Source organism: Hydractinia symbiolongicarpus, chromosome 2 (genome assembly GCF_029227915.1).
Source record: "Hydractinia symbiolongicarpus strain clone_291-10 chromosome 2, HSymV2.1, whole genome shotgun sequence".
Taxonomy (NCBI): Eukaryota; Metazoa; Cnidaria; class Hydrozoa; order Anthoathecata; family Hydractiniidae; genus Hydractinia; species Hydractinia symbiolongicarpus.
Genome location: NC_079876.1, coordinates 15,423,822 through 15,439,739, shown reverse-complemented (window position 1 = coordinate 15,439,739; position 15,918 = coordinate 15,423,822). Strand labels below are relative to the sequence as shown.

Below are 15,918 nucleotides of genomic sequence, written 5' to 3'. Positions count from 1 at the left end.
TAAAACTAGTTTGATGCTACAAATTATCGAAGCAAACTAACTAATTTCTGATAGCAATGAAAGAAACGAATTCGCTGTAAAGCGATACAAAGTGAAGTATATGTAACAAAGGTATTTCAAAATTAATTTAAATGCTAAACTAAAAACAATATACATATAATATACATAGTATTAAAAAGCCTACGATACGCTGAATTCTGGTGTTGCTGTCAAGATATCGTCCTTGTCAAGATGGAGCAGGATGTCCTTGAAGATACTACTGAAGTACCGAAACACGTACAATAGCCTCTTCTTTTTTTATAACACCCAAAAATGTCCAGAAATTGGGGTGACAAGATGTCCCTGAAGGCTTCGGTGCCATCCCTAAACGCTTAGCTGAGATTATATTATCAGGCAGAAACTATTATTTATTCCGATTCTCTTTTTTAGAATTTCTGTTTCCTAACTAGGCTGTGAAGTTACATTTGTTTTCTGTAATACCTACACCATTAGAGGGTGATAACTGTAGCGGACCACTTGTATGTGGTTTCAGACGGTGGTTTTTGTTCATGTCTTTTTCATCCATGCTGGCAGGTTTCTGTTATGCCATCTTAAAGTTCAATGACCTATGACTTACCTTACACTGTCCACTTCGTTAAGTGATATATTATGGAAAGTGTTAGTATATACATGAAGTTTTTATCTGATATTTATCGCGGCAACACTGGTGTATTTTCTTACAAATCGTACCACCCTTATTCCCAGGGTTTGTACATGCAAATCCAAGTGGTGTTTTATTTTAGCGAGAAAAACAGGGGAAATGACTACCTCAGCGGCCCTTTTAAAGCCGGCCCTAAGAATGTTGTATTTCTCTTAACTCGACAAAAGAACACGAAATTGAAAATTTTCGATTATCTGATATCAAAGAATAACTGCGTTTTCATTGTTCGTTTCCTAATATGCTCCGTCCAATTCCATGAAACAAAGCGTATTGATGTCCTTTTAAAGTGCAAGGGTTTTAAAGGTAATCTTTGAAATCGGCGTAAATATGGCTTGTGTTTTTATTTAAAATGTTTTAATTTTATTCTCTTAACTAGCTTTCACACACGCAACGTTTGCTGCTGCTGCATTCTTTTTTAGAATAGTGTTTTACAAGTGTTTACTATTTAGGATGCGAGCAAAATTTCAAGATGAGGATATTTTCTAAGTATATTCCTAATTTTTTGTCTAATTTCATCTTGGATATTATATAGTATAATTCTTATAAAGAAGAGAAGAGTGTATTGATTCTCATGGTATTGTACAGTTAGTCAGTTAATTCTTTTTTAAGGTTATTGTGAGTTGATAGTCGAAAAATATTTCCTTCGTTGTCAGAGAAGAAAAAACCTCGAAAATTTCCAATTGGCAATAGATGGTCGCAAATAAATACCTCAGAATCATATGAACATTTGTTAACTTGCATAAACTTAGAAACTGTTCATATGAAGGCGAGCTGGCTCGGTTCACCGGGCTGCCTCACTTACCCAAGATCTCGCCATGGTTCAGAAAACCTTGTAAAAATAGCACGTGTTCATGAAGCGAATTAACCGCCTTGCCGGGATCTCAGTTGCTTCTGCCGAGATATCCACCAGCACGGTCAGCGGGGATGACTTTTTTTATTTTTGTATGTTGACAGGAACATATAGTCGTAATTGTACATAAGTGCCAAAAAATATTGAAAGGATAAACTTTTTTTCAATATTGAAGAAACTAATGTTATATAATTTTAAAGAAAAATATACAAAACACACCATAGGAATAACATTATCACAAAATTTTGTTGTGATGTTTTTAGCGTAGTTTTAACAAAATAAACATTATTTATCAACCTCGACCCCAGGGGTTCTTACCTTTTTAACATCGAGACCGGCGGCGAAAAAACCCCTGGTACAGGCTAGTGAGTTCTGTAATGCGATTGGTTTACATCCGACATGGATAATTTATTCACGCGTCATAATATATGTAACGATTTACTATGAAGATGGCGGATTTTGTTACAAAAACATTGAAAGATAAGAGGATTTCTGACTATGAGAAATGTTCAAAGAGATTGACTAGCAAAACGGTGAGCCAAATAGTAAATATTTTTATGAAAGATGTTATTTTGGCAGATTTCCAATGTTGACATTTTAATGGTAAAGATGGTCTGGTAGATGCTCGATATGTGGTCTTTTAAAGATACCGACGACATTTTGCAGGAAGATGAACTTTTTGTCGACCTTTAGGCCACTGTTTTGTTTCAAACTTGAGTTCTGGTCGCACATGTTTTATTTAAACCCAATGCAACCCAATGTACAACAAAATGGAGCAGTGTAAAAACATGTTTGCAGCTTTCACTGTAACCAGCAATACTACCACATTCACCAGTTAAATCTTCATGATTATCAATGTTCATACACACCCAGGTTTTATAAAGGAGTTTCATTAACCCGTGTTTGTGGTATAACATCTCCACGTACAAAACAACGCAGATACCTTTGAGATATTATTGGTATAAAATTTGGCGCGTATAAATTTGAACATTTATTAAATTTTCTCCCTCATTCAAAGCTTTGACAGCTAGACTTTTCTGTGCATACTTTGGTAGTGATATCAGGATAGTACACGTATTCAGTTATCCATCCAGTGGTTATCTGTTCTGGAAAGGGTATTTTGATATATGCGACAGTTAATTTAGACACCCGTCAGTTTTGAATATCTACTTGTTTTCTTTCCAACGATGAAGATACTGGGAGATTAAACAATTCTGCTGCTAGCACTTTCTTGATTAAATCAGCTTTAAGTACCCCCTTAAAGGCTAACAAATAACTCCTTAAGTTTTCAACACTCCACTTGTTTAATTCTTCTTGTGACTACACCATTGTTAGACAGTTTCTTGCCAATGTTAACAGTAACTACACGATACCCTGATTTTTCCATACTGCATTGCGAAGTCATAAATTTAAAAATGGTAGCATTATCAGTAAAAAGGTCTATTCGCGAAACTAAATCCGCCTGAAATTTTTTGGAAATCGTAAATTCGTGAAATTAAATGCTCGCAAAATTTTGGAAATTATAAGATCGCGACGGAAACAAAGACGACAGTGACGAAGAGGAATGGGTCAAAGAAAATAAACAGGAACAAGATAGAAATATTTTTGAGGTTTCTATAATATTGAAATGTGTTTCAAATTTAAGACAAGTAAAAGCACAGGCGAAATTTGTAGAAGGGCTAAATTCGCGAAATTAAATCGTCACGAAATATAATTTTTTTGACATCGCGAAAAATTTGTCCGGTTAGGGTACACAATACATCTTGGGCGCTGTTTTTTCAGACATACGATTTTCTTCATCACAGAGATGATATCTAAAAATCTGGTATTGTTTCAAATTGTCCCTTATTTTTTTTTGCTTTTTTTTGCATTTTTGCGTCCTCTGTCCCAATTTTAAAATATTTGGTTTACTTTAAGGGCAGAAATTTTCGCGGGCAGAATTTTTTTGCGAGGATAAAAAATCGGGAATTTCGCGGAGTTAATTTTCGCGAATTCTACTTCTGGAACAAATTTTACAAAAAAACTTTCGCAAATTTTTCAAAATCTTCATTTTTGGGAACAAAAACTTTTGCGAATGACAATGAATTTCAATGAAAACAAATTGATTTTAAATCGATTCACAATATATATATACTGAACCTGTGGAAGAAAACTGATAGGGAAACTTATTTTCAATTTTGTGATGACACTACCTCTGTTATCTAGTATGCCCGCCACACCGTTGACGAAAAACAAGAGAAAGAAAAGGTCAACTTCAGGAGTAAAGATATTTGTGAAATGTTTTTGAGCGGCAAAAAAAGAGAGTGCAGCAGGAAAATTGTATTGTTATCGAGTAATTCTTGATATAAGAAAACAATCAAATATTATACAGAAAAAATTCATCAAATTATTGTCTCACTCTTCTCTTTTTGTCTTGAAATTGAAATTCTTTTTTTTTTTTGATTTTTAGCTGATTTTCCCCACATTGAGTCGGGCTTTGGAGCCATTTTCAAAGTTAGAGTTAAAACTCTAAGCCATTTTTCAGGCTGATTATTTTTTTGTTGTTATTCTATTATTTCTACCCTTGTCCTCGGAGCCTCCGTTATTTTTCGGCTTTTAAAACTTAGAAAAAACTTTCGCGATTTTTAGAAAAAGTTAATTTTCGCGAAAATAAATTTCGCGAATTTCAGGTTAAATTTATTGCCGGGCAGAAAAAAGAGGCCAAAATTTCTGCTCTTAAAGTAAAACAAAATACCGTAAAATAAAAAAATCAAGCACACCTGATTATAAGCGCACCTGTTGTTAAGCGCACCAAATTCTTACCAAGATTTTATTCCCGTTTATAAGCGCACCCTCAGATAAGCGCATATAGGAAAAAGAGATATAGAATACAACGTTTGTGTCACTTAAAACGCGGGATTTTTTTCCTCTTCTTTAATTTTGTTACGGGCGTAGTTTTCCTATCTTTAGATAATACGATATAATAGCTTAAGATTTGTATTTTATTTTTGCAAAAAACTGTAAATTCTTCAACGACAAAAAAGTAAAGGGAAAAAAAATATGAATTTTTGCAGCACGAAGACCATATCTTGTTAAGCTTGGTTCTCACCCGGCACTAAACTAACGAGCGATATCTCGTATTTTTTTTCATAAGCCAGAATCAGCTTCAACGCTCCTTAGTGTCCATTGTCACTCATTAGGGCTGTTTCTCGAGCACTAACGTGCACTAACGAGCACTAACGTGCACTAACGAGCACTAAGGCTTAGTGCTGTTATCAAAAATTTTTGATAACAGCACTAAAATTCTGGTGCTCGTTGGATTGTTTTCTTCTCAAATCAAAGGTGCTGACATTCGTGCAGAAGTATTTTGTACAGAACATGATTTCCAAATGATGAATTAATTGTGAACTGCGAATTTATTCTACGTTCCATGCTCAAAAGAGTTCTTATATTAAGTATTGTTCTCTTATAGTGTGGATCACTTTAAAACAGATTTTCCGGTACTCCGCTCTTTAGTGCCAGGTGAAAACCAAGCCTTAATATTCCAGGCTTAGAAGACTACATTATGCCAAATCCAAAAAGCGAATTTTCTTTTTTTCCTTGCACTTTTTTATACTCGTCAATAAGCGCACCCTCCTCAGGTAAGTGCATCAAAAACTTGCTATCGCCACTAATAAGCGCCGCGCTTAATTTCGGCATTTTACGGTAATTTAAGGAAAAATAAAAAGGGTTTCGAATATCTAACAATTTTCTGGCCTAGTTCACTAAGCTTTTTCGGGAATATCAAATTCAGTTTCTCTCAAACGAAAGCTTAGATGCAAATGTCGGAGCATACCCTTAATTACAAACTACTTAATAACAAAACCTGAAAAACAATCAACCAATAGGCACAAGGTCGGCGTGGTCACATCTTTAACCTTTTAAATAATAGAATAATTTATTATATTTGTTCGGGTGAGTGAGGCTATTCGCGCTTAAAAAAAAAAGATTTTCCGATATTGACCACGTGAGCAAAGAATAATAGAATTAGCCATGCAAAAAATCGTTTCAGACCTAGTGTAATTTTTCCCACCTTAACCCGATTTCCTGGTGATAAGAAAAATTATGCTGGGTCTCCTGACTAACAGTTTCTTCGCGCAGAGCATATCGATGATTTTTTGAGTAAAAATTCAACTGTATACAATGGATTCTAAGCTAACCTAAGTAGCCCTGGGGACGAGGTTGGTATATGCGTAAAGAATATCAATTCATTTCACCTATTCTTTTTAAATAATAAATACATCTATTTCTTTAATAATAAATTCTATCGGTACATTATTACCGAAATATACAATATAATATACAAAATTGCGCATAAAAATATTTTTCGCACATATAATTTTTACAACTTTAGCAAAAAAAATATTTGAAAAAGTTTAAAATGAGACACTGTGAACGCAGTAAAACAACGTGACTTTAACCATGCATCTTGTTGTGAATGAAAAATGAAACGAAACACGGCACAATCGAACATGACGAAAATAATTCGAACAAAAATTGTTTTTTTATAACAACGTTTAAATAATTTAGTTTAAATTTAAACTATTTTTTGCTACAAATATTTTCATATATATAAAATTATGTACATTATATTATAAGAAATTATAAAACATATTATAAAAATAATAAAATGTGATAACGAATTCTTTTATCGTCTAAAAAGAAAAGATCACATTACTTAAACAAATTCTGAATTAAATTATTTTTTGTTTAAGAATGACAACATCAATGCAAAAAAATTCCACTCTCATAAATATACAAATTACGAAGTACCTTACCTGCGAAATGGATTGTCATTTTTCCAATCGAAACAAATTCTTTCGTTAGATATTTACTTCTTTCTAGCCTAAAAAAATAAATATTTTTATTAGTCCCACGATCGCAAATTTTACGCAAAATATGTTTTTTAATTCCCAGCACTCGAAATATATAATTTCCAATCAATAATTTTTATTAAATTTGTATTATTTTATTTTTACAATTAATTCAACAGCATATTTTCCAACAATCTAAATGTTGCTAGTTTTTACACAAAAGTATAAAACGGTCTGGGAACGAAATTGTAATTTTTGATTCTTTCGTAAATTGTTATTTAAAATAAATATTTTTTAGTCATTATGTATTTGCATCATCTATCAAACCTTTTAGTTAAATAAAACAAATATTAACAACTAATTATTAACTAATTTTTATTATATTCCTTTAACATTAAAATTATTAAACTAATCACTTCAACAAAGATATACTTCCCAAATTTATCGCTGGCAAAATTTCTTCTACTTTAAATACATTAATTTTTAATTATTTTATTTTCAACAATAACCTGGCATGCAAATTAAAATATATTATAAATTTGGTCTTACATTATTTCGTTTATTAATATTTAACATGTTTATTTATATTCATTTCGTTTATTATCAACTTAATTAATTTTTTATTTCCGCACGGAACTTAAAAAATAACATTCTTAACCTAAAACCTTTTTTAAAAATAAATATCCCTTTTTATTATCAAATAAAAACTTAATACAAAATTATTCTTCTTTCTAATTTATTAAATCAACTTAATAACTTACTGCGTATTCTTTTATTTTTTGTAATATTATTTCCCGGTTTAGTGCATTCCATCCTCCAGCAACATCATAAGCTGTATATCCATCTATATCTTCGATCGTCACATCAATATTTTCATGACGCAACAAAACATCAACACATGAGATGTGACCATACATTACAGCATAATGTAATGGTGTGAAGTTGAAAACATCTACACGGTTGATGTTTGTTACATCATGTCGACATAACATATCTAATATTGTGTGACGATCATATGTTGCAGCCAAATGATAACTGTTTTCTTTCCATCTATCTTCCGCCCAAACATCACTCCCATATGAGATGAGCATTTCCACCATTGATGTATTATTGTTGGTGTAACGTACTGTCCACAACAATGGTGTGGTTTCATATTCATCTCTCATGTGAACGATGTTTGGATGAATGGATAGTAATTTTTTCAGTTTTTTGATATCGTTAGATTTAATAATTTCTACGATATCTAAAAATAAAAAAATAAATGAATAAAAAATATAAATTTATAAATTAATGGAATACACTAACGAAAAATTTATGACATCAATTTTAAGATGTTTCTTCTTATTGTAATAGATCAAACATTTTATAAACATAAAAATAGTGAAAAGAGAATGTTAATATATTAAACATTCACAAATAATTATAAAAACACAAAAATAAATATAAGAACAAACGAATTTCGAGTATATTATTTTGATATCATCAGATTAATTTGTGCAAGTGGAAATTCTTAAACAAAAAATATTTTGAGATAATTTGTTCGTTGCGACAAAAAAAATTATCGAAGAAAATAAACGATTATAGAAATTAATACAAACATTGATAAACAGATGAAATATTAAAATTGTAATAACACTATTTTAATGACGTCATCATGTGTGAATTTACAAATGGAAAAATTAATTGTCTAAATCATGATGACATCAGCATTTTTGTTTAACTAATACATTCTTTATCACAAAACGGTTTCATAAAAAGAACAAGTTTAGTGAGAGAAGATAATTTAAATCTTCGGTACAAAATTTTATGTCGAAAAAATAATTTACTGCATAATAACAAAAAATACGAGCGATATTTTTTCTCATACCGTTGAAAGTAATTTAACTACCATTCAAAAACATTTAAAAATTTGTACAATAGAAATCATAATTTTTTTTTAGGTTTCTTTAAAAAAGTATTGTATCGTTAAAATAATATTTCTACACAAAACATTTTTAAGATGAAACTTTCGAGAGTTTTTTAACGATTAGTGAAAAACCTTTCTCACCTTATTCACAACCTGTTGTTATCAGAACTCGTTGTTGAATGAAACATATTCATTTTGGTTGAGTATGATATAGTGATAAAAATAGAACGACTGTACTCAATATATTCGATTTCGTCTGCACGAATACTTTCAAAGATGTTTCTCTGACACGCGATCGGTTTTTTATAAGAACAAGTTCTGAAGAACACGAGACTTAGGTACACAGCTTTTACTCCGTTAATTGTGAACAGATTTATCATGAATAAAAATAATGTATAATAAAAACTAGCTGCTGCTTTTATCAAAATTAAATTTTCTCTCACCTCACACATTTTATCAACATTATTTGCTGAATGAAACATATTCGTTTTGGTTGAGTATGATATAGTGATAAAAATAGAATGACTGTACTTCAATATATTCGATTTCGTCTGCACGAATACTTTCAAAGATGTTTCTCTGACACGCGATCGGTTATTTGAAATCCCAACCTCGTCCTCAAGACCCCTTCCTCTTTGCGCCGTCCCCAATATAAGAAAGCCAATAGGGGTCCTGAGAATGAAGTTGGGGTAGTGTTTAGGGTGGTGTTTTTGGTGCTAGTTTCATTCTACAGACAAGATCATTATGTGCTTTCCTTTGCCACTGATAAGTTTTGCAGATGGAAACCGTCCCATAAGATGTGCACAGAATTGTTTCTATTAGCGATAATTTTCAAGTGTAAGTAGAGACTTTTTTACAAAGTAAGAACGGAACTATCTGCAACAATGTTGACAATAACTTTTCATGAAATCCCGTTTTACGCAAAACGCGCCAATAATTGCTTAAGAAAATGCAAAAAGTGACACAATTTAGGGAAAAACTTATATACGCTGTTTCTTATAAAATAATAAATGAATAAAAAATATAAATTTATAAAAATATTACTCATGACAAAAATATTAGGATGGATTTGTTTATTGTGAGAGATTAAAACTTAAGAATTTAAAAACAAACAAATTTAGGGTAATAATATTATTACGACGTAATCACATGCAGATCAAAGTGTAAAACAATTATTGTCTGAAATAAGAATACTTTGTCAACTTGAAAATATAAGAAATTGTTAATATATTTAATATTCAGACAAGTAAAACAAAAATATAAATACAAATAGACGGAACACAAAAATTAAAATATTAATGTGATGACGTCATCATGTACAGGATAATTCGCATTTGGAGACAATTTTTTAAAATATTTGTTTTGCCTATTTTATGCTGACATAGCATTTTCGTGCTGACATTAGCATGTTAGTTTAAAAAATAAATATTTTTTAAATGCTTTTATTTTCAAAATAAACCAAAAATACTTCGCGTGTTCAATATACGAATCTACATGATATTTTTAACAGAAAATTTTGAGAGAAATATTTTAACAAATTTGAAAAAATTTAAACTACCTACAGAATTGATTATCCCAGAAAAAAATATTCTCTCACCTCGCACGTCTTGTTTATCAGAGAATGTTCGGTCAAAAAAAAATTTTTTACTTAGGGAAGAAAGTTATGCTTTTAAAAATAGAAAAATTGTATACAAAATATTCGATTTTGTCTGTATTCCTTCCTCTGAGGCGCGTCAAAGAAATTTTTTAACACGTGATTTCAATTTTTTATTTTTACGCTAATAGTCTGTATATCGACAAAAATATATTTCCCGCTTCCGGAACCACTTCTGTTTTTTTAATTTTTGACTTTTGGTGCACAAGTTTTATAAGAACAATATTATTAAGAAGACAAGGCCTCGGATTTTGCCGAAAAATAGAGACAGAACAAGCATAGCCTCGACTCAATCATTTGTTTCAGAACAACAGCCTAATTCGTAATTTTCTTACGAAATAAGAACAATCTAGGTTATGAATTCTCTTACAATTCTTTCTCAAGCTACCGACAATTATTTTTTTTGCAACTTCCTCACCTACTAAAACTGCGAAATAATTGACGCGATTAAACATGAACGCAATTATCAAGCTTCGTCAGCAACAAAACACCCATTTTTCTTTATATTTACACGATTTATTGAATTATTTCTTTCCTATTGTGAAATTTGTTGTAAAGAATCAAGGACTTGAACTACGGTCAGGCGCGGATTTAGACTAGGTTAACCTTGTCACGCGAGCTAGTCAAAAAAATCCCGAGAATAAAAATCGAATTTTGTCGAATTTACCCGGAATCCGAAGATCGAAATTCCGCCTTGTTTTTGCTACTTTTCGTTATTGACAATATCAATATCATGTCTCATAACGGGATTTGAATCAACCTATGTTGACCTGACCTGCGTTAAGCAGTCTTGACTCTAGGTAACCCTTGAGGTTTTCACCGAGTAGAATCAACCTATGTTGGGCCGACCTGTTTTTGGTCAGACAGTCTTGACTCTAGGTTATCCCGTGAGGCTTTCACCGTGAACTAGAATCAACCTATGTTAGCCTGACCTTGCTTTAATATTTTGGTTAACTCATGGTTTCATATTAAATTAATATATAATTATTCTTATACAATTCTTAATATTGGTCTTGCAAACAAAGTAGTCACAAACAAATGTTATGAAAAAAGCTTTTTGTCTGAGCAATATTAGGGATTTACGAAATGACGACGAAAACCGAAACGTCAACGGGAGCACAAGTTTTTTCGACCGTTGCCGTCGCCGCTCTCGACTTCCGTGAAACTTACATTACGTTTTCTCTTGTTTACTTAATCGAAATATGCCAAAACTTAAGACATGATGACGGATGTTTACTCCTCTATGACCTAAACAGATCTTCGAATCTTGACCTTCGCTATAACAACTAGGAAAAATTTTATTTGGATTTACTGAATGAAGATGACTATAAAGGTGAATTCAGATTTTGTAAAGGGGACATATACCGCCTTTGTGACGTTTTTGAACTGCCTGACAAAGTCAGATGCTACAATGGAGTGGTTGTGCAAAAAGAAGAAGCTCTTTGCATATTTTTGAAGAGATTTGCATACCCTTTTAGGTACCAAGATGTTATGTTTAGGTTTGGAAGGCCAGTCCCTCAAATAGGCATGATATCAAATCATATTCTAAATGTCATTTATGAGAATTGGGGCTTTTTGCTTCACAAATGGTCACAAAAGATACCATTGCATTAAATTCCAGTCCGTAGTTGCACCAAATGGTCTCGTAGCAAACCTTTATGGTCCTGTTGAGGGGAGGAGGCATGATAGTGGTATGTTAGCAGATTCTGGCTTATTTAATCAAGTTCGTCAACATTCATTCGATAGAAATAACCAGCCTCTATGTATTTATGGTGATCCAGCATAACACCTGAGAGTTCACCTGCAATCAGGTTTCAAAGGTGCTAAAATTGTGGAACACAAGAATGAGCTCAGTTAGATTGTCTGTTGAGTGGGTGTTTGGAGACATAATCAATTTTTTCAAATTCATGGACTTCAAAAAAAATCTGAAGATTGGGATGAGCCCTGTGGCTAAAATGTATATTGTGTGTGTATTGTTACACAATGCAAGATGCTGTTTCTATGGGTCAATTACTTCGAATTTTTTTGATTGTGAACCACCTATCATTGAGGAATACTTCACACATTAAGCAAACATACCCTTTTAATTAAAAGCAGATTGTAACATTTGTATACATGATGTAAACAATATCAACAGAATAAAAAATGTATAAATAAAACAGTATATCAACAGAAAAAAAAAGTATAAAATATATATATCAACAGAATTTAAAATGTTTATCAACAGAAAACAATGTTTATATATCAACAGCTAATAGAAAATGTTTATGAAGATGTAACACGTGTTTATAGGGAAATGTCTTTTTTTACAGCAATTTTAACAATAATGATCGTTGAGCCTGCACCATTGCAATGGATTGCTCCTTTTCTGTTTCATAGTTTCGCTGAACCAAGGAGGTTTAAAAAGAGGAGATACATCTCCACAGTTTCTATTAAAACCATCCGTTGCCGATTTGCAGGTTGCTGCATTGTTTTCAAATTCAATTTTGTAAACAAATTTTTTTAAAATCTCGCGCGTAAATTATAAAAGTAACCGTTGCTCATTGTTATTTCTGCATAATTATAAATTATTTTTTCTAGCGGTAAAAACTCGTTTGCTTTGTATTTTGATCGTTGATAGTGCGCATGATGCGCTAAGACCTTAGCCCATAGTGTGAACGTAAAAGTACCTGCTTAGCTCTTCGCTAAAATCTTCGTTAGCTCATCGTTAGCCGATTTTTCGAAATTAAAATTTTTTGATATTTTTTTTTCGGATAACAGTGAGATAAGCTCACTTTCAGCGATCTTCAAAGGAAGCCGACATAAATCGTGCTCAAAGCGATTTATTTTTTTACAAATAGTAGTATGCTTCGTTGTAAAAGGTCATTTCAAAACTTAAATGGCTGACAAAATAAAAAAACTTTCGTTTGAAGAAGAAGAAAAGTTAGCATTCAGGGTGAAAGATTATCCCTGTCTTTTTGACAAAACGGATAGGGGGTACAAAGAAAAAGACTGTGTAAAAAATGCGTGGGAAGAAGTGGCTAATTCTCTCGAATTCCTTGAAAATGGTAAGTGCAAATTGGCAATGTGTATTATCTGTTTTTTCAAGTCATACCAGCTTTAAAGTATTCTTGTTAAAAACGCATACTGGAAAATTACGAAAGATTATTGTTTTTACTCCTAGGGAATGCTGCCAAGACCTCCTTTGAGAAGCTTCGAAAAAGGTATAATAAAAAGAAGAATGATTTTAAGAAGTCAAAAAAATCTGGCACATCCACCAAAGAGAGTGAAAAAGCTGAAAAGGCTTTGGAGTTGTACAAATATCTTTCCTGGCTAGATAACTTCATATACGTCCGTGAGGGTAGAAGCAACATTCATACGGATTATAGTTCTGATGAAGAGGGAGATGAAGACACGGAGTTGCCCGTTGATCTCACCGAAAATAAGGACGATAACGACGATGGGGCATCTGAAACCTTCAGTAGGACAAGTTCCTTAACCTCACCTGTGCCACAGCAACAACAGCGCACTCTAAAAAAAAGAGGTCGACCTGCAAACGGACAAGCGAAAGATGACAAGGACGCTGCAAAACGAAGAAGAACAAACAAAAACGAATACCTCGATGACATGGAACTCAATTTAATTCGTGATTTGGGTAAATCAATTAAGGCTGATTCCACCGAAAAAGAGATGGATGCAATCGATTTGTATGTGAAGTCACTGGCGGCTGATTTGCGAAAGCTTTCAGAGCGGGAATATATTTTGGTGAAACACGAAATTCAAGGAGTTTTATTTAAATACCAAATGGCACATTTTAGTCCAGTTCACAATAGTATTGTTACACCAACTGCATCAAACCAAAATGATGCAATGAGTACACCGGGGAATGGATTTTACACGCGAATGGTGCATAATTAAAATATTTTTTCTTGTAAATATTACACTAGGCATCAAATGAAACAGTGTACATGTAATATATAACCGTTTTTCATAATATATAAAAACTAAAAACCGAAAGAGTGGTGACTTGTTCTCCTTATATAATCGTATTGCCACGAAACTACACCAACAGCACTATTAACATAATCTGTAATAGTATTCCTCATTTGAAGGGCATCTTTACTATATCTAGACCCGCGAATCGGATTTAGGTTTTGAAACATCGTTGTAAGATTTTTTCTCATTGACCTCCACTCTCCCTCCTTAATCTGACCATCTTTGCTTTCAGAGTCAAGGAAACCCTGCGGAGTATACATAGCGTTGTCGGTTTGTCTCAAATAGTTATGAAGACTGAGGCAAGCGAGAGTGTAATCTTGGATCCGGATATGCTTCCCATCTATTGCTCCTATTACATGTGGCATGTTCCAATTCGCTTCAAAGGTATCTGCAATTCTTAGCCAATCTTCCTGCGAATTTGGAGCGTTCAAATACTTGATTTTGAGCTGCTCGTAGATTGCAATACACGTTTCCGAAATAATTGATGATATTGTTGATTTGCCAATACGGAAGGAATAGCATAAAGATTGCTGAGCATCACCACTTGATAGATACCTTATGGTAATGAACAGCCGCTGTTCCGCTGATATCGATTCTCTCATATGAGTGTCTTGTCTTTGAATTACTAGACCAACCAACGACAACAGATGTTCGAATCGGTCCGGTGACATGCGCAAGTACCTTAATAAAATTAACACCGATACCCTAATCGTGATATGCAAATACAACTGACTGTAGGATCAGCGAACATAATTTTACCTAAAGAAATACTCTCTGTCGGAAACTTTAAGTTCTTGAAATAAACGATGGTATTCTCCAAGCTCTTTTCTTCTAAGAAAGATTTCTCTGACCCAAAATCTTTTCCTTCTTTGCAATTTTGTTAATGCTCTTCTTTCTAGGCTACGTCGTCCTCTTCGAAGTAACAATAGCAACAAGACTTTTTTTCGTTCTTTCTTTTTCATAGCTCCTTCTCGTTTTAGTTTCGGCTACAAAAGAGCTAACGATGCGCTGTTGTGTGAACGTGAAATGAACATATCAGGTACCTGTAGCTCAAAAATTGAAATCGGCTAACACAACATGCGCACTATGGTTAGCTCATCGTTAGCCCATAGTGAGAACCAAGCTTTAAAATCAGTTTTTAAACATTTCTGGTGGTACATGCAGAAAATAAGTAAAATCAGCCGAATATGAGGGAAATTATGGTATTTTAAAGATAAAAAAACAATATTAGAAAACAAAAACGCGAAGAAATAAAAGTAAAACATTCCCCAACGAAAAACGCATAATTAGAGATCGTAACGAATGATTAATATTTTCTTTTGTTCTATGAAAGAAACAATAGTCACCGAGCACCGATTCTATACCGAAAATTCAATAACTTTGAAGAAAAAAATATGTACTAATATGCAACCCCTCCTGCAGTAATATTTTTTAAAGTTTTATCAATCTTTTAACTGACGCTGTGCTAGAAGGGAACATAGAGAAACATCTACAAGATATAAAATTATATCATATCTCAGGGAAACCATTTGACACCAAATACCAGCTAAATCGTTTTGCAAGTGGGGATAATAAACTTCACCAGCATTAATTCTTATAGCTCAACAGAGCCATGTGTTTTATTTATTTTCGGTATAGCTTTTAATATGTTTTTTGAAAATTCTGCTTTGTCGTTAAAACACTCGTCTCACACTCGGCATATAAAAATACAGCTAAAGTGGCGCAACGGATGGCTTAAAAGGAGCACGTAAACAAAAGAAATTTGAATAGAATTTAAATGGACGTTGCTGAGATGTATCTCCTTTTCTCTTTAAACCTCCTTGGCTGAACTGACCAAATATTTTTGATAACAAACCTTTAAAAATCCAAACACACACACACACAAGCATAGAGATTAATGACTTTCGACCTGATATTGAAAATAATGCTAAAATATACAACTCTTCTGCATCATTCACCTGTAAAAAAAGGTGATGATTCTGCATGTTTATCAAATAAACA

General features: G+C 32.7%; 1 protein-coding gene across 5 annotated transcripts in view; it reads right to left on the bottom strand.

Moving 5' to 3' along the window:
* Positions 1-5,775: 5,775 nt before the first annotated feature.
* LOC130629617 (uncharacterized) overlaps positions 5,776-15,918 on the bottom strand; it is a 137,511-nt gene continuing 127,368 nt past the window's right edge. For 2 of the 5 annotated variants that reach the window (XM_057442881.1, XM_057442882.1), the window contains 3 exons: positions 7,144-7,625; positions 6,347-6,414; positions 5,776-6,223 (listed from right to left, as the gene is read on the bottom strand). In XM_057442881.1, coding sequence (XP_057298864.1) covers positions 6,400-6,414; positions 7,144-7,625 — 497 coding nt within the window. In that variant the 3' untranslated portion in view covers positions 5,776-6,223; positions 6,347-6,399. Of the gene's footprint in view, positions 6,224-6,346; positions 6,415-7,143; positions 7,626-7,959; positions 9,104-9,924; positions 15,876-15,918 lie in introns of those variants that run through there. The other 3 variants (XM_057442886.1, XM_057442883.1, XM_057442885.1) reach the window with 3 other exon arrangements.